Below are 18,397 nucleotides of genomic sequence, written 5' to 3'. Positions count from 1 at the left end.
TGATTGTTTAGCAACAGTAATAATGTGAATGGCGACCAGCACAGCAATGTGGAACAAGATGGCGGCGCGACCAGTTTGACGGTAAAGTAGTTTATGGACAGAAAAGAGCAACGGGAGGTAGCACGTTTAAGGGTCATGTTGATGCTTTGGCACCGACCGTGCAAGAGCTGGCTGCTCTTGAAAAGGAGGCGCAGTCGTCTTTCTTACAGTTTGGCTTTCTTCCCAACCAATTGTTCAAGCGCTTTTGATTGCAACATGCGCCTTAATTTAGTTCAACAAAGAAACTAAAGGTTCTTTAGTAACTTGTCAGTTTCTTTGTTGAACTAAATTAAGGCGCATGTTGCAATCAAAAGCGCTTGAACAAACCGCGACCTCTCTCAGTGGAAATTCAGTGCTTTTGCGTGTTATTGGAGCGAGTGGTGTGACTGGAGAATGTGTGTTGAGAGAGAGTATGTATGTGCGGCAGTACGAGCGACAGTTTCTGTTGGACACTCACAACAAAGCTTCTTGTTGTCACAAACATTTACGGAGCGTTCTGGGCGAGCTGGGACTCCTGCGCCGCGTAGGCCCACGGAAAGCCGCGGTTGCACCTGGAACAACATTGGTGAGGAATCACCGCATGCAGTGTAGCAGGATGCGGAAGCGGGGAAAGCGCGGAGGAGTCTACGCTACGCTAGTCTTAAATCCATATACACCAGCAGTGCCTACATTCATGTTGGCAAATGTCCGCTCCCTCGACAATAAGATGGACTACATCAGAGCGTGGAGAGCTACTCAACGTAGCGTGAAGAACTGCTGTGTCTACGTCCTTATGGAGACCTGGCTGAACCAGAACATCATGGACGCTGCGATCCAGCTTGATGGGCTAATGCTACACAGAGCTGACAGAGTAGCTTCGCTAGCTGGTAAGTCAAGGGGAGGCAGCCTGACTGTGTACGTTAACAGATCGTGGTGTCGGGATGCCGTGGTGGTTTCCACTTACCGCTCACCCCACGTAGAGCTAATGACTGTGAAATGCCGACCCTTCTACTTACCGAGGGAGCTGACGGCAGTCTTCATAACGGCCGTCTATGTACCACCGAGCGCGGACGTGAAGGATGCTATGACAGAACTCTACAACAACATCAGTGAGCAGCAGAGGGAACATCCCGATGCTTTCTTCATGGCAGCTGGGGATTTCAACCAGGCAAGTCTTACATCTGTTCTGCCTAAATTCTACCAGTATGTGAACATTGCAACCAGGGGAAAGAACAAACTAGACCTGGTGTACACAAACATTAAAGATGCATATAAAGCAGCCCCCCTCCCCCATATCGGCAACTCTGACCACCTGGCGGCTATGCTCACACCTGCACACAGACCCAGGGTGAAACAGGACAGGCCAATGGTCAAATAAGTCAGAATATGGCCACAGGGAGCTACCGCAGCACTGCAAGACTGTTTTGAAACCACACAGTGGGCCATTTTCAGAGAGGCATCAACAGGTGACAGTGGCATTGACCTCCAAGAATATACAGAGTCCGTCATCGGATACATCAATAAATGCATTGATGATGTGACGGTGGTTAAAACCGTCAAGAGGCGTGCCAATCAGAAACCTTGGCTAACTGGGGAAGTTTGTTCTCTACTGAGAGTCCGGAATGCTGCATTTAAATCTGAGGACAACGCAGCATACAAACTGGCACGGAGTAACCTATCCCGGGGGATCAGGGAAGCGAAGAGGCGGTATGTACAAAAACTTAATAGCCACTTCACAAATGACAGACACACGTCGCTTGTGGCAGGGATTTCATACCATCACTGACTACAAGCCCCCCCCCCCCCCCCCTGCTGCGGATATGACAAAACGACCCCTCTCTACCAGATGAACTGAACGAGTTTTACGCACGGTTTGAGGTTAAAAATACCACCCAGATACAAGCACTCCTACCATCACCCAGCGACCAGTCACTCAGGCTGTCCACAGCCGGAGTTAAAAAGGCCTTTGCCAGCATCAATCCACGCAAAGCTGCAGGGCCAGATAACATCCCTGGATGCGTTTTAAGGGATTGTGCTGAGCAACTGAAAGATGTCTTTACAGACATTTTTAACATCTCACTCAGCCAGGCAGTAGTGCCCAACTGTCTTAAAAGTGCCACCATCGTTCCTGTCCTGAAGAAGCCCAACCCAGCCTGTCTCAATGACTTTCGTCCAGTGGCTCTCACACCCATATTAATGAAGTGTTTTGAGCGGCTGGTTATGCAGCATATTAAAAATTGTCTCCCTGCTGACCTAGACCCACTGCAGTTCGCTTATAGAGCCAACCGGTCCACAGAGGATGCAGTCTCCACAACACTCAACCTCGCACTGTCACACCTCGACCGGAAAAATACCTATGCCAGGATCCTCTTTATAGACTTCAGCTCCGCTTTTAATACAATCATCCCACAGCAGCTGGTGGAGAAGCTGAAGCTGTTAAAGGTGGATACTGGCACTTGCAACTGGGTCCTTAACTTTTTATCACAACGGCAGCAGTCAGGGTGGGCAGTCGGACATCAAGAACCATCGCCGTGAGCACTGGCTCACCCCAAGGCTGAGTCCTAAGCCCCCTGCTGTTTAGTCTGCTGACTCATGACTGTACTGCTAGACTCAGTAACAACTATATCAACAAGTTCGCTTATGACACAACAGTGGTGGGTCTCATCAGCGACAATAATGAGTCGGCGTACAGGATGGAGGTGGAGCTGCTCACAGGATGGTGCAGATCCCACAACCTCACTCTTAATGTGGAAAAAACTAAGGAAATGGTGATCGACTTCAGGCGGGCGAGAAAACAACATCACACTCCGCTGCATATTGATGGAGCTGCTGTGGAGAGGGTCAGCAGTGTGAAGTTCCTAGGACTCCACCTAGCGGATGACATGACCTCTGCGACCAACACCACAGCAGTGGTCAAAAGAGCCCAGCAGCGACTCCACCCTCTCCGGAGACTAAGGAAAGCAGGTCTCCCTACTGCCCATCTAAGAACCTTCTACAGGGGCACAATCGAAAGCATACTGACCTACGGCATCACTTCCTGGTTCGGGAGCTGCAAGGCTTACGAACAATATCAACTCAGCAGGATAGTGAAGACCGCCAGCAGGATTATTGGTGCCCCACTCCTTTTCCTGTTGGAGATATACAAGAAGCGGAGCATCAGTAGAGCCATCTCCATCATCCAGGAGCCCTGCCACCCATCACACCACATCTTTTCCATTCTGCCATCTGGGAAGAGGTACAGGAGCATCAGCTGCAAAACCAGCAGGATGCTCCACAGTTCTTCCCACAGGCAATTAGACTGATTAACGGAATTTGTCCCCTCCCCAAATATCGCTCACCAACACATTCAACCTCGTCCATACTTTGACAGTTAGGCACCTGTCAAAGTAAAGCCACTGTAAAACCACTGTCGGTCGGAATGTCTGTTTTTATTCTATTGTAAATTTTAGGCCTACTTTCTGTTTTTAGACATGGTAATTTTAATTTGTTTTTAAAGCTCTATGTATTTATCCTTTTTTATTATCTACACCGAATGGAAACTGATCGAGCAACGTTTTTTCGTTTCCTCTGTGTATGCGAGTACTCAGTGAAAATGCTGAATACTGAATACAGGAATCAACCGAGGCCAAGAGATTCCTTTGCAGTCGCTGTTAGGAGTTATTTGTAAAATAGACCAGACTCTGCACCATCTGAGGGTTCTGCAAGAGCGGAGCCTACCAACAGGATATCACAAGGCAGGAAAAGATATTAACACACTTTGTAAAAGCTGCAAATCCCACCCAGGAAACATTACAAAAATTGGCCTCTAATGTTGAAACCTGGGCAAAGCAAACATGATAAATCTTGATTCAAAATTACCAAAACAGCCTGTAAAATCTGGATGAGGTGAACCTGGAGGTTGAACCAACTGATCGTGTGCAGGAGGAAGTTGCCAAAGCCTTAATTCCGAAGAAGAAAAATTTGGGTGATAAATTTAAAATGAGAATGGAGGATCTTAGAGAAGGAGTTTTGAACCTGACCTCAGAGACTGGCTGGAACAGCGAAGCACCCAGCGGGAGCCACAGCCCCACAGACGGGCCCCGCCTCAACGTCCAATGTAGCTGTGTACATCCCACAGACGGAGAGACAGAGACAGAGAGAGACAGAGAGAGAGACAGGGGGAGATACAGAGAGAGAAAGACAGAGAGAGACAGACAGAGACAGAGAGAGAGAGAGATACAGAGAGAGGGAGAGAGATGTAGGGAAAGACAGAGAGAGAGGGAAAGACAGAGAGAGAGAGAGAGAGAGAGAGAGTGTGTTGTCGATGCGGAGGTCCTGAAGCTAGAATTACTAACATCTTTGAGACAGGACATTGCAGATATTTTTAAAACCGAACTACAAGCAGCATTGGGTGATGATTGTCCACAATCAGAGTTGACCTTCAGGCCGTGAAAACACCACTTGTGAACGATAAGGTTGCTACGGACACTGAGTTGGCCATACTCCAAGGTACTGTGGGGTTAATGGAGGAGTCACTTTCTGCCTGTACGGACGAGATTGCTGAGCTGAAGATTCACATCAAGCGAAGGGAGGGAGGGAGGGAGGGGGGCGAGAGGCTGGGGCTTGGAAAAAGGGTTGAAGTGAGTAGTGGGGGGAGCAGGGAGCAAAGGGAGGGGGCAGGGATTCAAGGGGGAGTGGGTTTGGTGCCGAGGGTGATGAATGGGGGGGCAGGGAACGAGAGGGGGGAGGGGTCAAGTGAGTCAAGGAAGGGGGTGGGGAGCCTGGTGGGGTTCGCACTGTTTGGAGGTGGGGAGGTGGGGGAGGGAGTAAAGGGGGGTAAGAAGCAGGAGGCGGCAGCAGGGGTAAGGGGCAGAGAGCCACAGGGAGGAGGTCACATTGTTTGGGGGTGGGGAGGGTGTTGCAGTTTAGGAAGTCAAACCAGGGCAGGATCTTCACTGTGAATGGCGGGAAGCTGGGGGAATGTGTGGAGCCGAGGGATCTAGGAGTGTGGGTACGAGTTGGGCCGAAGGGCCTCTTTCCAACGCTGTATCACTCTGCCTATGACAAAGTGCTGGAGTGACTCAGCGGGTTAGGCAACATCTGTGGAGAAGATAGATACAAAAAGTGCTGGAGTAACTCAGCGGGTCAGGCAGCATCTGTGGAGAAGATAGAAACAGTGCTGGAGTAACACAGCGGGTCAGGCAGCATCTGTGGAGAGAAGGATCGGGTGACGTTTTGGGTTGTCATCCTTCCTTGGTTTAGTTTAGTTGAGAGATGCAGCGTGGAAACAACAGGTCTTATGGCACATGGAGTCCGCGCTGACCAGCGATCACCCCGTACACTAGCGCTATCCTACGCAGATTCAGGATAATTTAGCAATTTTGTGGAGGCCAATTAATCTACAACCCCAAACGTCTTTGAAATGTTGGAGGAAACAGGAGCACCCAGAGTAAAAACCCCATGTAGGTCAAGGGGAGAACGTATAAACTCAGCACAGAGAGCACCAGTAGTCAGGATCGAGCCCGGGTCTCTGGCGGTGAGGCAACAACTGTACCACTGCACCTGTTTGCCGCGCAGAATGATATAACGGTTTCCTCCACCATAAACGCACCCAGTATGTGTTAGTAATGTCCTGTTTGCCAACTAGTTGACCTTCTGTGTTCCCCTCCTGCAGGGTTTAGGAGAGTTGCTGTGGACGGAGCGACGGGGACGTGAGCAGCCATTATGGATGGCCAGGGTGCCTGTGAGCCCCCCCTCCCACCCCTCCCCATCTTCTCTGTGTGCAGGTTGAGCTTCGAGGGGGGAAGCACATGACGGGGTACAACAAGGAGAAGTATTATCAGTGCGACGAGTGGCAAGGCCTGCCGGAGCCCGAGCCAGCTGGAGACCCACCGGCGGGTGCACATGGGAGAACTTCCCTTCGACTGCTCGGAGTGCGGCAAGAGCTTCACCCGCTACAGCAGCCTGCTGCGGCACAACCGCGTGCACTCCAGTGAGAGGCCCTTCACCTGCTCCGACTGCGGCAAGAGCTTCAAGGGGGCGAATGGCCTCATGATCCACCAGCGACGCACACCGGGGTGCAGCCCTACACGTGCAGCGACAGTGGCAAGGGCTTCTCCCTCTCCAGCAGCCTGCTGGCGCACCAGTGCACCCACACCGGCGAGCACCCCTGCACCTGTGCCGAGTGCGGCAAGGGCTTCACCCAGTCCAACAACCTGCTGGTGCACCAGCGCACCCACACCGGCGAGCACCCCTACACCTGTGTCCAGTGCGGCAAGGGCTTCACCCACTCCACCAGGCTGCTGTCCCACCAGTGGGTGCACATCGGTGACCGTCCCGTCCCCAGCCCGGTGTGTGGAGAGCGCTATGCCATGGCCTCCCACCACCTGTCTCACCAGCGCGTGCACACCAGTGGCCCGCTCTACGACTGCCCGTAATGCGGTGAGGCGTTTGACAGCTCTCGGGGGTTGCGACAGCACCGGCGGGCCCACGCCGACGAGCAACTGCTCCCACTGTGACAAGAGAGCACGGGGGCTGCAGGAGCACCAGCAGATACACACCAGACAGAGACCCTTTGTGTGCGCTGAGTGTATCAAGGGTTTCACCCACATGTCCAGCCTGTGGCAGCACCGTTGTAAACAGCGGTGAGCGTCCCTTCCCCTGCCCGTCCTGTGGTAAGGGCTTCACCCGCCTTGACCACCTGCTGGAGCACCGGCGAGTCCACACTGGCCAGCGCCCCTTCTCCTGTCTGCTCTGTGGCAAGGCCTTTGCCCGCTCCTCCATCCTGCTGGCACGCCGCCACGTGGATAGGCGCTCGTTAGGTCAACACAAAATGCTGGAAGGAATGGGTCACGTTTCTGGTCGAGACCCTCCTCAGTCTGAACCCGAAATGTCACCCAGTCCTTCTCTCCAGAGATGTTGCCTGTCCCACTGAGTTACTCCAGCACTTTGTGTCCATCTTTGTAAACCAGCATCTGCAGTTCCTTGTATCCAGACTAGGCCGCATCTGTACTGGGAAGGGAATCTAAGGTAACCACTCCCACCTCTCGTTTCCAACTTTCTCCGCCCCCACACCAAGCAGTCTGAAGAATGGTCTTGACCTAGAATGTTGCCCGTCCATGCTCTCCACAGGTGCAAGTTACTCCAGGAGATTGTGTCTCTGTTTGTAAACCAGCATCTGCAGTTCCTTGTATCTAGACTAGGCGTGCATTTCACCCTACACTTGCGCTTGGTCTGCCAAGACCTGCTGCATCTCCCGGTTGCAACCATTCCCTCTCCCCTCCCACACTGGTCTTTCTGTCCTGGGCCTCCTCCATTGCCAGAGTGAGGTGACACGCAAACTGGAGGTGGCTGCAGCACAACACAATATAGTAGGCATGAATACAGAACAGTCAGTGTCCATATACCATTATATAAATATATACACACATATATACCATTATATAAATATACTAAACTAAGTGGGACCCGTTGGGTCCCATGTTCACATGGGAGGGCTGGTCCCCGACGCAATATTCCACCTCTCCACCAATTCCAATATTGGTGGCCAGTGGGGGGGCTTTCTGGAGCGCTGGTATGGGTTCTTGGGGTGGCAGCTCAGTCCCTCAAGCCCGATCTGCTGGCACCTCACTCACAGCTGGTGGGCTGGCAGTTGACTCATGGCTATTCCTTGAAATTCCATTTCAAGCAGGGTGCAAGACCACCAAATTCAAATCCATCAAGGATCCATCAATCAAGGCCACCAAATTCAAGTGCAGTTTCATACCACTTTCAGCAGGGTGCAAGGCCACCAAATTCAGTGCAGTGCAAGGCCACCAAATTCAGCACTACCCTGGACCTCCCTCGCTGCGGACATTTTCGAAAGGCACTGCAAGCACTACCTAATTCTAGTCGATTCCTATTCACATTTTTCTGCATTTGGTGTACCGGTCAAACTGCATACTGACACCGGAAGACAATTCACCAGTCAAGCTTTTAAGCTCTTTGCGACTCAATGGCACTTTCAACATGTCACCAGCTGCCCCAAATACCTCAATCCAACGGCCTCGCAGAGCATGCTGTCAGGAGCGCAAAGCAGCTGATGGAACATTCACATCTTGCCAAATCCAATGTCTACCTAGATCTGTTAAACCTTAGAAACATCTCTAGGGATAGCATCCTCAGCTCTCCCGCCTAGCGCCTGATGTCTCGCACGACAAGGCCACAGCTCCCTGTTGCCCAGCAACAGCTGAACCCACGGGTGCTCAAACCAGCTGCGGTCCATGAAGCATATTCAGGACAAACATGATGTCCAGAAGCGCTCCTATGAAACTGCTGCTGCAAGGTCAAGTGGTTCGCCTGCAGACGGCAGTTGGACAAACCAGACTGGGTTTCGTTGAGGAACTTTCCGAGGAACCTTGTTCCTACCTTGTCAACGTCGATGGTGTTCTGTACCGACGCAGCCGCCACCATCTTCTGCCCGTGACTGAGCCGAGACCAGCTACTCCCGGTCCTCATGCCCCGCCATTGGTTTTCAAGACAACTGCTGCTGTTGTCCATCCACGACCTCCTGACCCCAGTATGAATTCCCCGCGATGTTCGGCTCCACCGCTACCCAGCGCCTCTGGTCCTGCATGCTCGCCCTGCCGTTCATCTCCAGGTTCCCCGGTTGCGTTCTCATCCTCGAGTTCTCCACCTACCAGTCCTACTCACTCTTCCGGAACGGAGGGGGAGGGGTTTGTCCGCTTGCGCTCAGGTCGGGTTAGTAGACCGCGACAGATACGGCGATTATGTTTAACCGCACGTGTTCTAACAACCGACTAACAACTCTTTCCTCTACGGGGAAGGATGTAGATTGGTTATTGCATATGAACCAATCAGAGCAATGTGCTACCACTAACTCCACCCTATTGAACACTTCATATTAACACTCACTTCCTATATTACGTAGTCGCTCTAGTGGCAGAGTGGAACTAAGATATATTGTACTGTGACACTATGAATGATGATTAAAGCTGACTTATACAGTGTCCATGCACTTGTTTGCTATGTCCAAACCCTTAATAATCTTATATGTTTCAATAAGATATCCTCTCATCCTTCTATATTCCAGAGTATAGAGTATGCAGTGCAATGCGTTTGCTTATGTTCTCGGCAGATTTCAACAAGATACTGTAAATACTGGCTTTTTGAATGCAGCACTCTTTGCAGAGGACAATGGATTTGATCAACCAATTGACTGCACGGATTGCTACTAAATTGCCAACAATATTGCATGGGCATCTTTTGTCCTTGCTCTTGCTACTCAATTAAATTTAGCAATTGATGTGTCTGCATTTGAGGGAGTTCCATATACATGCCGTCTGCAGTGCAGTGTAAAACTGCTCCCAGTTTGCACAGAGCCGGTCTTCCCAGTAACGGGAGTGGGGCCTTTCTAGAGATTATAAAAGTATCAGTAAATGGCTTGCCATTCAACTCAATACAAGTGTGTTCTGATAAAGGTTCTATCATGGGGACACCAGCAACTGGAGGAGGCGCTGTCCTGAACGGCTGCCTGTCCTGCAGCTGTCCGTTTTTTCCCCCTTCTTTTTTATTATTTTTAGTACGTTGAGTGTGCAGTCAGGGGGCCTAATCTTTTTATGTGTGGGGGGTGGTGGGGGGGAAGGGGGAAACTGCTTTTCGAGTCCCTACCTGGTCGGAGGGGTTGCCTTCCTCCGAGCAGCGACTTCGACCTGTCCTTGCGGCCTACCAGCGGGTCCTGGAGCGACGTTTCCCTGAGGGGACCGGGCCAGAACATCGGCGTTGGCGGCGGCGCAGAACCTCGGCTTTGGCGGCGGCGCAGCGCTGGAGCGCTATTGCGGAGCGGGCGATGCCTTTCCTGGGTCGCCGCGCTGGAACTCCAGTATGCTGGGACCGCCGATAAGAACATTGTGGAGTCGCGGTTCTGTGGAGCGGCCAGCTGAGACGCTGAACGTTACATCTCGGAGCCTGGGATCTCTCGTTGAGATCGCCAGTGTGTGGAGCTCCGTCCGGCGCGGTCTGTTGGCTTGGAAGCCGCGGTCTCCGGTGGGAAGGCGGCCGTTCCTGGCATCCCAAGCCGCTGGGGGTTCTCCCGACGCCGGAGTACCATCACCCGGCGAGAACATCGGGCGCCGTGGCGGCGACTGTGGAGGCCTCAATAGGCCCGACTTTGGGTGGACAAGAGGATGGGGACTGGACTTTGTGCCTTCCCCCACAGTGGGAATCACTGTGGGGGGATGTTTTTGTGTTGAACTTCTTTTTGAATACTATGTTGTATTTTTATTAGTGTGCTGCAAGGACATCAGAATTTCCCCTGAATAAGGGGATTAATAAAGTTTAATCTAATCTAATCAATAGTATTAATATTTGATTGAATGACGGGGATGTCCACGGAGGGCGGCACAGATGACATAGTGGCTCCTGTATCAACCCGAAGGTCTAAATGGCAGTCGCCTATCTTGACTGCAGCCATGGGTTCTTCCATTGATTTATACAATCTGATCACAGCCGCCTGTACCACCTTACCTCCGAGACATATATTGAGGGGACACCAAAAAATTACGGGCATTGGTCATCTCCGTTATTTTTTGTTACCACATCTGCTGGCGATCCCGGTGGAACAATGGGATCTCCTACCTTTTCCAGGTGTCTTTTGGTCTTTTTTATCATATAACCATATAACAATTACAGCATGGAAACAGGCCATCTCGACCCTTCTAGTCCGTGCCGAACACATAATCTCCCCTAGTCCCATATACCTGCGCTCAGACCATAACCCTCCATTCCTTTCCCATCCATATAACTATCCAATTTATTTTTAAATGATAAAAACGAACCTGCCTCCACCACCTTCACTGGAAGCTCATTCCACACAGCTACCACTCTCTGAGTAAAGATGTTCCCCCTCATGTTACCCCTAAACTTCAGTCCCTTAATTCTCAAGTCATGTCCCCTTGTTTGAATCTTCCCTACTCTCAGTGGGAAAAGCTTTTCCACATCAACTCTGTCTATCCCTCTCATCATTTTAAAAACCTGTGGCAATGCTGTTTCTTATCTGCATCTTTCCCTCCTGGACCGCCTGTTTCTTTTCCTCAGGCCTCCCTCTATCAGTAGGATCAGATTTCTCCAATCAACCACTGTTTCCTCCCATATTCTATTCACAAGTCTGTTAAAACAAAAGTTATGTTTCCGTGGAAAATGTCTTATAATATTCGATTTACAGTTTGCACGCACTGGTTTTACCCCATCCATAAACCGCCAAGTCACCTTTCAATTTCTATAGTCAGTCACAGCACGGATGGCGCTCACAAATGATGCCCTGACATCACCGCCAATACGAGAGGGGATGCTGGCCCCGCCCCCTGCCATTGCGCAGAGTCACATGGGGGCAGCATGCATCATGGAAAGAAGGTCACACAGTGCTGGAGTCTCTCAGCGGGTCGGGCGCGTCTGTGGACAGAAGGAATGCATGACATTTCGGGTCAATACCCTTCTTCAATCTGATGGGAGGTGCAGAGATAAGGAAGTGTAAGGAGTGAAAACAGGACAAAGGGAATGTAGTTCAAGGAAAATGTAGAATCATTGTTGGATAGATCAATGGGTGGCCACCATCGACCCCACAGTCAAAAAGGCCCAACAGAGGATGTACTTCCTGCGGCAGCTGAGAAAACACAATCTGCCACAGGCAATGATGGTCCAGTTTTATACAGCCATCGTAGAGTCTGTCCTTACCTTCTCCATCGTGGTCTGTGTATCCGCTGGTGCTCCCGCATCCCCAGTGCGCTCTTGAAAAGCTTTTCACAGTTGGAGCAGCTGCTCGCCAGCATGGACCCGCCGGTGCTGCCGCAACCCCCACAAGCTGTCAAATGTCTCACCACAGTACGGGCAGTCGTAGGGCTGGCCTCTGGTGTGCACGTGCTGGTGAGACAGGGCGTGGGAGGCCATGGCAAAGCGCTCTCCACACACTGGGCTGGGGACCGGACGTTCGCCGGTGTGCACCCGCTGGTGGGACAGCAGATAGGTGGAGCAGGTGAAGCCCTTGCTGCACTGGTTACAGGTGAAGGGGCGCTCGCCGGTGTGGGTGCGCTGGTGCTCCAGCAGGTGGTTGGAGCGGGTAAAGCTTTTGCCGCAATCGCTGCAGGTGTAGGGGCGCTCGCCGGTGTGCAGGCACCTGTGTACCTTCAGATCCGGCTTCGACTTGAAGCTTTTGCTGCAGTCAGAGCAGGTGAAGGGTCGCTCACTGCTGTGCACCTGCCGGTGCCGTCGTAGCCCCGACAACTGGGCAAAGCTTTTGCCGCAGCTGGAACAGCCATAGGGCCTCTCGCCCATGTGCACACGCCGGTGGACCTTCAGCTTTTGCGCCCTCTTGAACCTCTTGCCGCAGTCGGAGCAGCCAAAGGGCCTCTCGCCGGAGTGCACCTGCAGGTGCCGCAGCAGGTTGTCGGAGCGGGTGAAGCCCTTGCCGCACTGCGTGCAGGTGTAGGGGCGCTCGCCGGTGTGGGTGCGCTGGTGCTCCAGTAGTTTGTCGATGCGGGCGAAGCCCTTGCCGCAGTCACTGCATGTGTAGGGCCGCTCCCCGGTGTGCAGGCGCCTGTGCACCTTCAGGTGTGGCGACGACTTGAAGCCTTTGCCGCAGTCGGAGCAGGTGAAGGGCCGCTCGCTGCTGTGCACCCGCTGGTGTTCCCACAGCCCCGACAACTGGGCAAAGCTCTTACCACAGATGGAGCAGCCGAATGGCCTCCCGCCGGAGTGCTCGCGGTTGTGCCGCAGCAGGTTGTCGTAGCGGGTGAAGATCTTGCCGCATTCTGAGCAGTCAAAGAGGCGTTCTCCCGTGTGCACTCGTCGGTGGATCTCCAGCTGGCTCGGGCTCTGCCAGGCCTTGCCACACACGTCACACTCACAGCGCTTCTCCTTGTGCCCCGTCATGTGGTCCTGTGTCGAAGCTAAGCCCCTTAAAGCTCAGCCCGCACACCGAGCAGATGGGGGGGGGGGGGGGGGGGGGGGGGGCTCACGGGCACCATGGCCGCCCTCAATGGTCCCTCACGTCCCCGTCTCTCCGTCCACACCAACGGCTCTTAAACACTGCAGGTGGGGAACACAGAGGGTCAACAAGCTGGTGAACAGGACATTACTAACGAGTGAACATTACTAGTGCTTGAAGGGGGGAGAGGGCAGGGGGGGCAGGGGGAGGGCAGGGAGGTGGAGGAGGGGGTGAAGGGGGGTGGTGAGGGGGAGAGATGAGGCGGTGAGGTTGAGGGAGGAGGGGCAGAAGGGGTGGGGAAGGAGGGGAGCGATGATGAGGAGGCACGGGGGAAGTGGCATGAGGACGGTGTAAGTGAGGGGAGAGGGTGAGGAGGGATGAGGAAGTAAGTGGGAGAAAAGGGGGGGCCGCACCGACCTGGGTGCGCTGAGCATCCAGGCACCATGTCGAGCCGCCCGTAGTCCCCCAGCCAGCTGCCCTGCGCCGCGAAGGCTGCCATACGCACGGTGCACACGACAAGTGCCCTGACGTCACCCCCAAAACAAGGGGGACTTCCGGCACTGCCCAGCTGGTGATTGGTGCCGAGTCACATGGGAGGCAGCATGCATCATGGGAAGAAGGTCACAGAGTGCACGAGGGGGGGGGGGGGGAGCTCCTCTGAATGGAGTCCCTTGCGAGGGAAAACATTGGGACTGACGAGGTAGAGTCACTGTGGATTGAGTTAAGGATTTGCAAAGGCAAGAAGACACTAATTGGTGTTATCTACAGAGCCCCAAATAGTAGCCCCGATGTAGGGTGTATGTTGCAGCAGGAGTTAAAACTGGCATGTAACAAAGGTAATGTCACTGTGGTGATGTGGGATTTCAATATGCAGGTAGACTGGGAAAATCAGGTTAGTTCAGGACCCCAAGAAAGAGAGTTTGTAGAGTGCCTCTGAGATGGATTCTTAGATCAGGTTGAAATGGAGCCGACCAGATAAAAGGCAATTCTGGATTTAGTGTTGTCCAATGAATCAAATTTGATAAGAGAACTCGAGGTAAAGGAACTGCTTGAAGGTAGTGATCATAATATGATTAGTTTCAATCTGCAATTTGAGAAGGAGAAGGTTGAATCGGAAGTGTCAGTGATGCAGTTGAACAAAGAGGACTATGAAGGCATGAGAGGGGAGCTGGCCAAGGTAGACTGGAAAGGGATACTGGCAGGAATGACGGTGGAACAGCAATGGCAGGAATTTCTGGGCATAATCCGGAAGACGCAGGATCATTTCATTCCAAAAAGGAAGAAAGATTCTAAGGGGAGCAGGAGACAACAGTGGCTCCGTAGGGTATCTAGACTTTCAGAAAGCCTTTGATAAGGTCCCGCACGGGAGACTGGTGACTAAATTAGAGCACATAATATTGGGGGTAGGGTGTTGACGTGGATAGAAAATTGGGTGGCAGACAGGAAGGAAAGAGTAGGAGTGAACGGGTCCTTTTCAGAATGGCAGGCAGTGGCGAGTGCTGCAAGGCTCGATGTTGGGGCCGCAACTGTTTACCATATATATTAATGATTTGGAAGAGGGAATTAGGAGCAACACTAGCAAGTTTGCGGATAACACAAAGCTGGGTGGCAGTGTGAACTGTGAAGGGGATGTTAGGAGGTTGCAGGGTGACCTGGACAGGTTGAGTGAGTGGGCAGATGCATGGCAGATGCAGTATAATATAGATATATGCGAGGTTATCCACTTTGGTGGCAAAAACAAGGGGGCAGATTATTAACTCAATGGGGTTAGGTTAGGTAAGGGGGAGGTACAGGAAGACCGGAGTGTCCTTGTCACCGGTCACGGAAAGTTGTCTTACAGGTACAGCACGCAGTGAAGACAGCTAATGGAATGTTGGCCTTCATAACAAGAGGATTTCAGTATAGGAATAGAGAGGTTCATCTGCAGTTGTATAGGGCTCTGGTAAGACCACATCTGGAGTGTTGCATCCAGTATTGGTCTCCTAATTTGAGGAAGGGCATCCTTGTGATTGAGGCAGTGCAGTGTAGGTTCACGGGATTGATCCCTGGGATGGTGGGACTGTCATATGAGGAAAGATTGAAAAGACTAGGCTTGTATTCACTGGAGTTTAGAAGGGCGAGGGGGATCTTATAGAAACATATAAAATTATAAAAGGACTGGACAAGCTAGATGCAGAAAAAATGTTCCCAATGTGGGGCGAGTCCAGAACCAGGGGCCACAGTCTTAGAATAAAAGGGAGGCCATTTAAGACTGAGGTGAGAAAATTCTTTTTCACCCAGAGAGTTGTGAATTTGTGGAATTCCCTGCCACAGAGGGCAGTGGAGGCCAAATCACTGCATGGATTTGAGTTAGTAGAGCTCTAGGGGCTAGTGGAGTCAGGGGATATGGAGAGAAGGCAGGCACGGGTTATTAGAAAAATAGAAATTAGGTGCAGGAGTAGGCCATTCGGCCCTTCGAGCCTGCACCGCCATTCAATATGATCATGGCTGATCATCCAACTCAGTATCCCGTACCTGCCTTCTCTCCATACCCTCTGATCCCCTTAGCCACAAGGGACACATCTAACTCCCTCTTAAATATAGCCAGTGAACTGGCCTCGACTACCCTCTGTGGCAGAGAGTTCCAGAGATTCACCACTCTCTGTGTGAAAAAGGTTCTTCTCATCTCGGTTTTAAAGGATTTCCCCCTTATCCTTAAGCTGTGACCCCTTGTCCTGGACTTCCCCAACATCGGGTTATTGATTGGGGACGGTCAGCCATGATCACAATGAATGACGGTGCTGGCTCGAAGGGCAGAATGGCCTCCTCCTGAACCTATGTCCTATGTTTCTGTTTCTAACTCAGGAGGAGGAGGAGCCATCTTGGTGAACGGCTGCTAGCCAGCAGCCGTCCGTTTTAAATCCGTTTTTTTATAGTTTTTAGTGAGTCCTGTTTTTTGTTTGTAGGGGATATGGTCTTTTAATGTGGGGGGCAGGTGTAAACTTAATTTCTAGGTCCCTACCTGGTCGGTGTGGCAGCCTTTTCTCCGGGCTGCCCGTTGACCCGTCCTCGTGGCCTACCTGCGGGCTTGGAGCGCCGTTTCCTGGCGGGAACCGCCCAGCACCTCGGCCTCGGCGGCGGCACAGCATTGGAGCGCTGGAGCGGAGCGGGCGATCCCTTGCCTGGGTCGCCGCGCTGGAGCGACGCGCTGGGGCTCTGGCGAGCTGGACCGCCGAGAGCAACAACTCCGGGCTGCGGGTCTGCGGAGCGGAGAGACGGCGTGCGTAGAGGCGGCAAGGCGGCAGTGCGGAGAGGCAGCGCCGACTTTGTCATTGGGAGCCTGCGAGCTCCAAACCGGCGCGGCCTTGTCGGCTTCGGCAGCCGCGGGCTCCAACCAGGAAGCGGCCGTTCCAGGTGGCCCAGCCGCCGAAAGGACTCTCCTGACGCCGGGGCAAGACCACCTGGTGAGAACGGCCAGGGACATCGGGCCTCCGTAGAGGCAATTGCGGTGGCCTCAATAGGCCTGACTTTGGGGTGAACATGGGGTGGGGACTGGACATTGTGCCTTCCTCCACAGTGCTACCCACTGTGGGGGGATGATTTTTATGTCTAATTGTAGTCTTGTAGGTCTGTGTCCAAGATGGCTGCCGTGAAGAGAGAGTGGACGCTGGCGCGCTTTGGCTGCCGCTGCTCCCTCTTCACACTGTGTTTTTGATTTTCTGTTTTTGGATTGAATCCTGTTTTTAATTTGTGTCTCTGTGATGTCTTTATTACTTGTTATATTCCGATTATATGTTATTCCGATTACTATGTAAGGTGTCCTTGAGATGTTTGAAAGGCGCCCATTAAATAAAATTTATTATTATTATTATTAACTCAGCCGGTCGGCCAGCGTCTGTGGAGGCGCTACAGTAGGAGTACGAGAAACAGTGCACCGCGGCCTCCCGCCGCCAGCGGGCGCTGCACCGGGTGGACTAGAGGCGCTGCACTGGGAGGACTAGAGGCGCTGCACTGGGAGGACTAGAGACGCTGCACTGGGAGGACTAGGAGCGCTGCACTGGGAGGACTAGAGGCGCTGCACTGGGAGGACTAGAGACGCTGCACTGGGAGGACTAGAGGCGCTGCACTGAGCCCTTCAATGGACAGGGGTCGCTGAAGACAAAGAAACAAAGACGGTGCGCCGGGGCCTCCAGCCGCCAGGTTAACACGACAGTCGGACGCAGGCCTCGGGCCGCAGGATCGCCCTCGGAAAGGGAGGAGGAGGAGGAGGAGGAGGAGGAGGAGGAGGAGGGGACGCGGGGCCGAGCGGCGGCGGCTGTTCTCACCTGTGGCTCCGCCCCGTCGACACACCGGCCCCGCCTCACGTGACCAGGTCCCGACTCCTCCCTCCCACTGACGGGCAGCGCCAGCGACCAATTGGAGCAGGTCCAGCAACCCCCGGGCCGACGTCACAAAAGACCAGGTACCACCCCCTCCTTGCGTCCGACCAATCAGAGCCCCTCCGACGGAAGCGCCCTCCGCCAATCGGAGCCGCGCATCCCGCCCTAGCAACGGTTGCCACCAAAGCTCCTCCTGCTGAGCCAGATGGACCACTCGTGCTGATGGATGCAATGTAGCAGTAGCAACTTTCATCCATTTCCGTAACCTGACCCCACTCGACTCGGCTCGACTCGCAGTGTCATCAACGTTGCGGGGGAACAGTTTGTGTTCATTAATTTAAATTCTGAAAATGAGGAGAAGATTTTTACCAAATAACTTTTATTTTTACGAGGATGTTTCTGTAACCGGCTTCCGTCACCGCACTATTATCCTACGGGATCTTTGGTGCGGAGACGGAAGCCGGTTACGGAAATGGGGCCGAAAATTACCCATGAATCTGCCCATGACCGTACTATGTCTTTTTCGCCGAGTGGACTATCTTGCTCGTTTTAGGATCTTATAGTGGCTCCTGCACCAAGGGGTGGGGGAGGGAAACAATCACAGCAGCTGCAAAGGCTGCAAACCTGAGATAAAACCTCAAGGGGGGGCCAGTCAGCTGTAACTCAGCAGGACGGGCAGCATCTCTGGACAAAAGGAATGGTCGAGACCTTTTCTCAGACTGAGAGTCGCAGGAAAGTTGTCGACGGTTATGTGGAGTGGAAAGCTTTTACATAGAAACATAGACAATAGGTGCAGGAGGAGGACATTCAGCCCTTCGATCCAGCACCGCCGTTCAAATGTGATCTTGGCTGATCATCCCCAATCAGTACCCCATTCCTGCCTTCTCCCCATATCCCCTGACTATTCTATCTTTAAGAGCCCCATCTAGCTCTCAATTGAAATCATCCAGAGAACCGGCCTCCACCGCCCTCTGAGGCAGAGAATTCCAGACTCACAACTCTCTATGTGAAAAAGTGTTTCATCATCTCCGTTCTAAATGGCTTATCCCTTATTCTTGAACAA

General features: G+C 52.7%; 1 protein-coding gene across 1 annotated transcript in view; it reads right to left on the bottom strand.

Annotated features, from left to right (window-relative positions):
• Positions 1–12,921, bottom strand: part of LOC116969020 (zinc finger protein 84-like) — a 123,860-nt gene extending 110,939 nt beyond the window's left edge. Inside the window, exons 1-2 of the mRNA XM_033015994.1 lie at positions 12,368–12,921; positions 11,974–12,283 (exon numbers count right to left, since the gene is read on the bottom strand). Coding sequence (XP_032871885.1) covers positions 11,974–12,283; positions 12,368–12,921 — 864 coding nt within the window. The remainder of the gene's footprint in view (positions 1–11,973; positions 12,284–12,367) is intronic.
• Positions 12,922–18,397: the final 5,476 nt, after the last annotated feature.

This window comes from Amblyraja radiata (genome assembly GCF_010909765.2).
Source record: "Amblyraja radiata isolate CabotCenter1 chromosome 42 unlocalized genomic scaffold, sAmbRad1.1.pri SUPER_42_unloc_2, whole genome shotgun sequence".
NCBI lineage: Eukaryota > Metazoa > Chordata > Chondrichthyes > Rajiformes > Rajidae > Amblyraja > Amblyraja radiata.
This window is presented reverse-complemented; position numbering and strand designations above follow the sequence as displayed.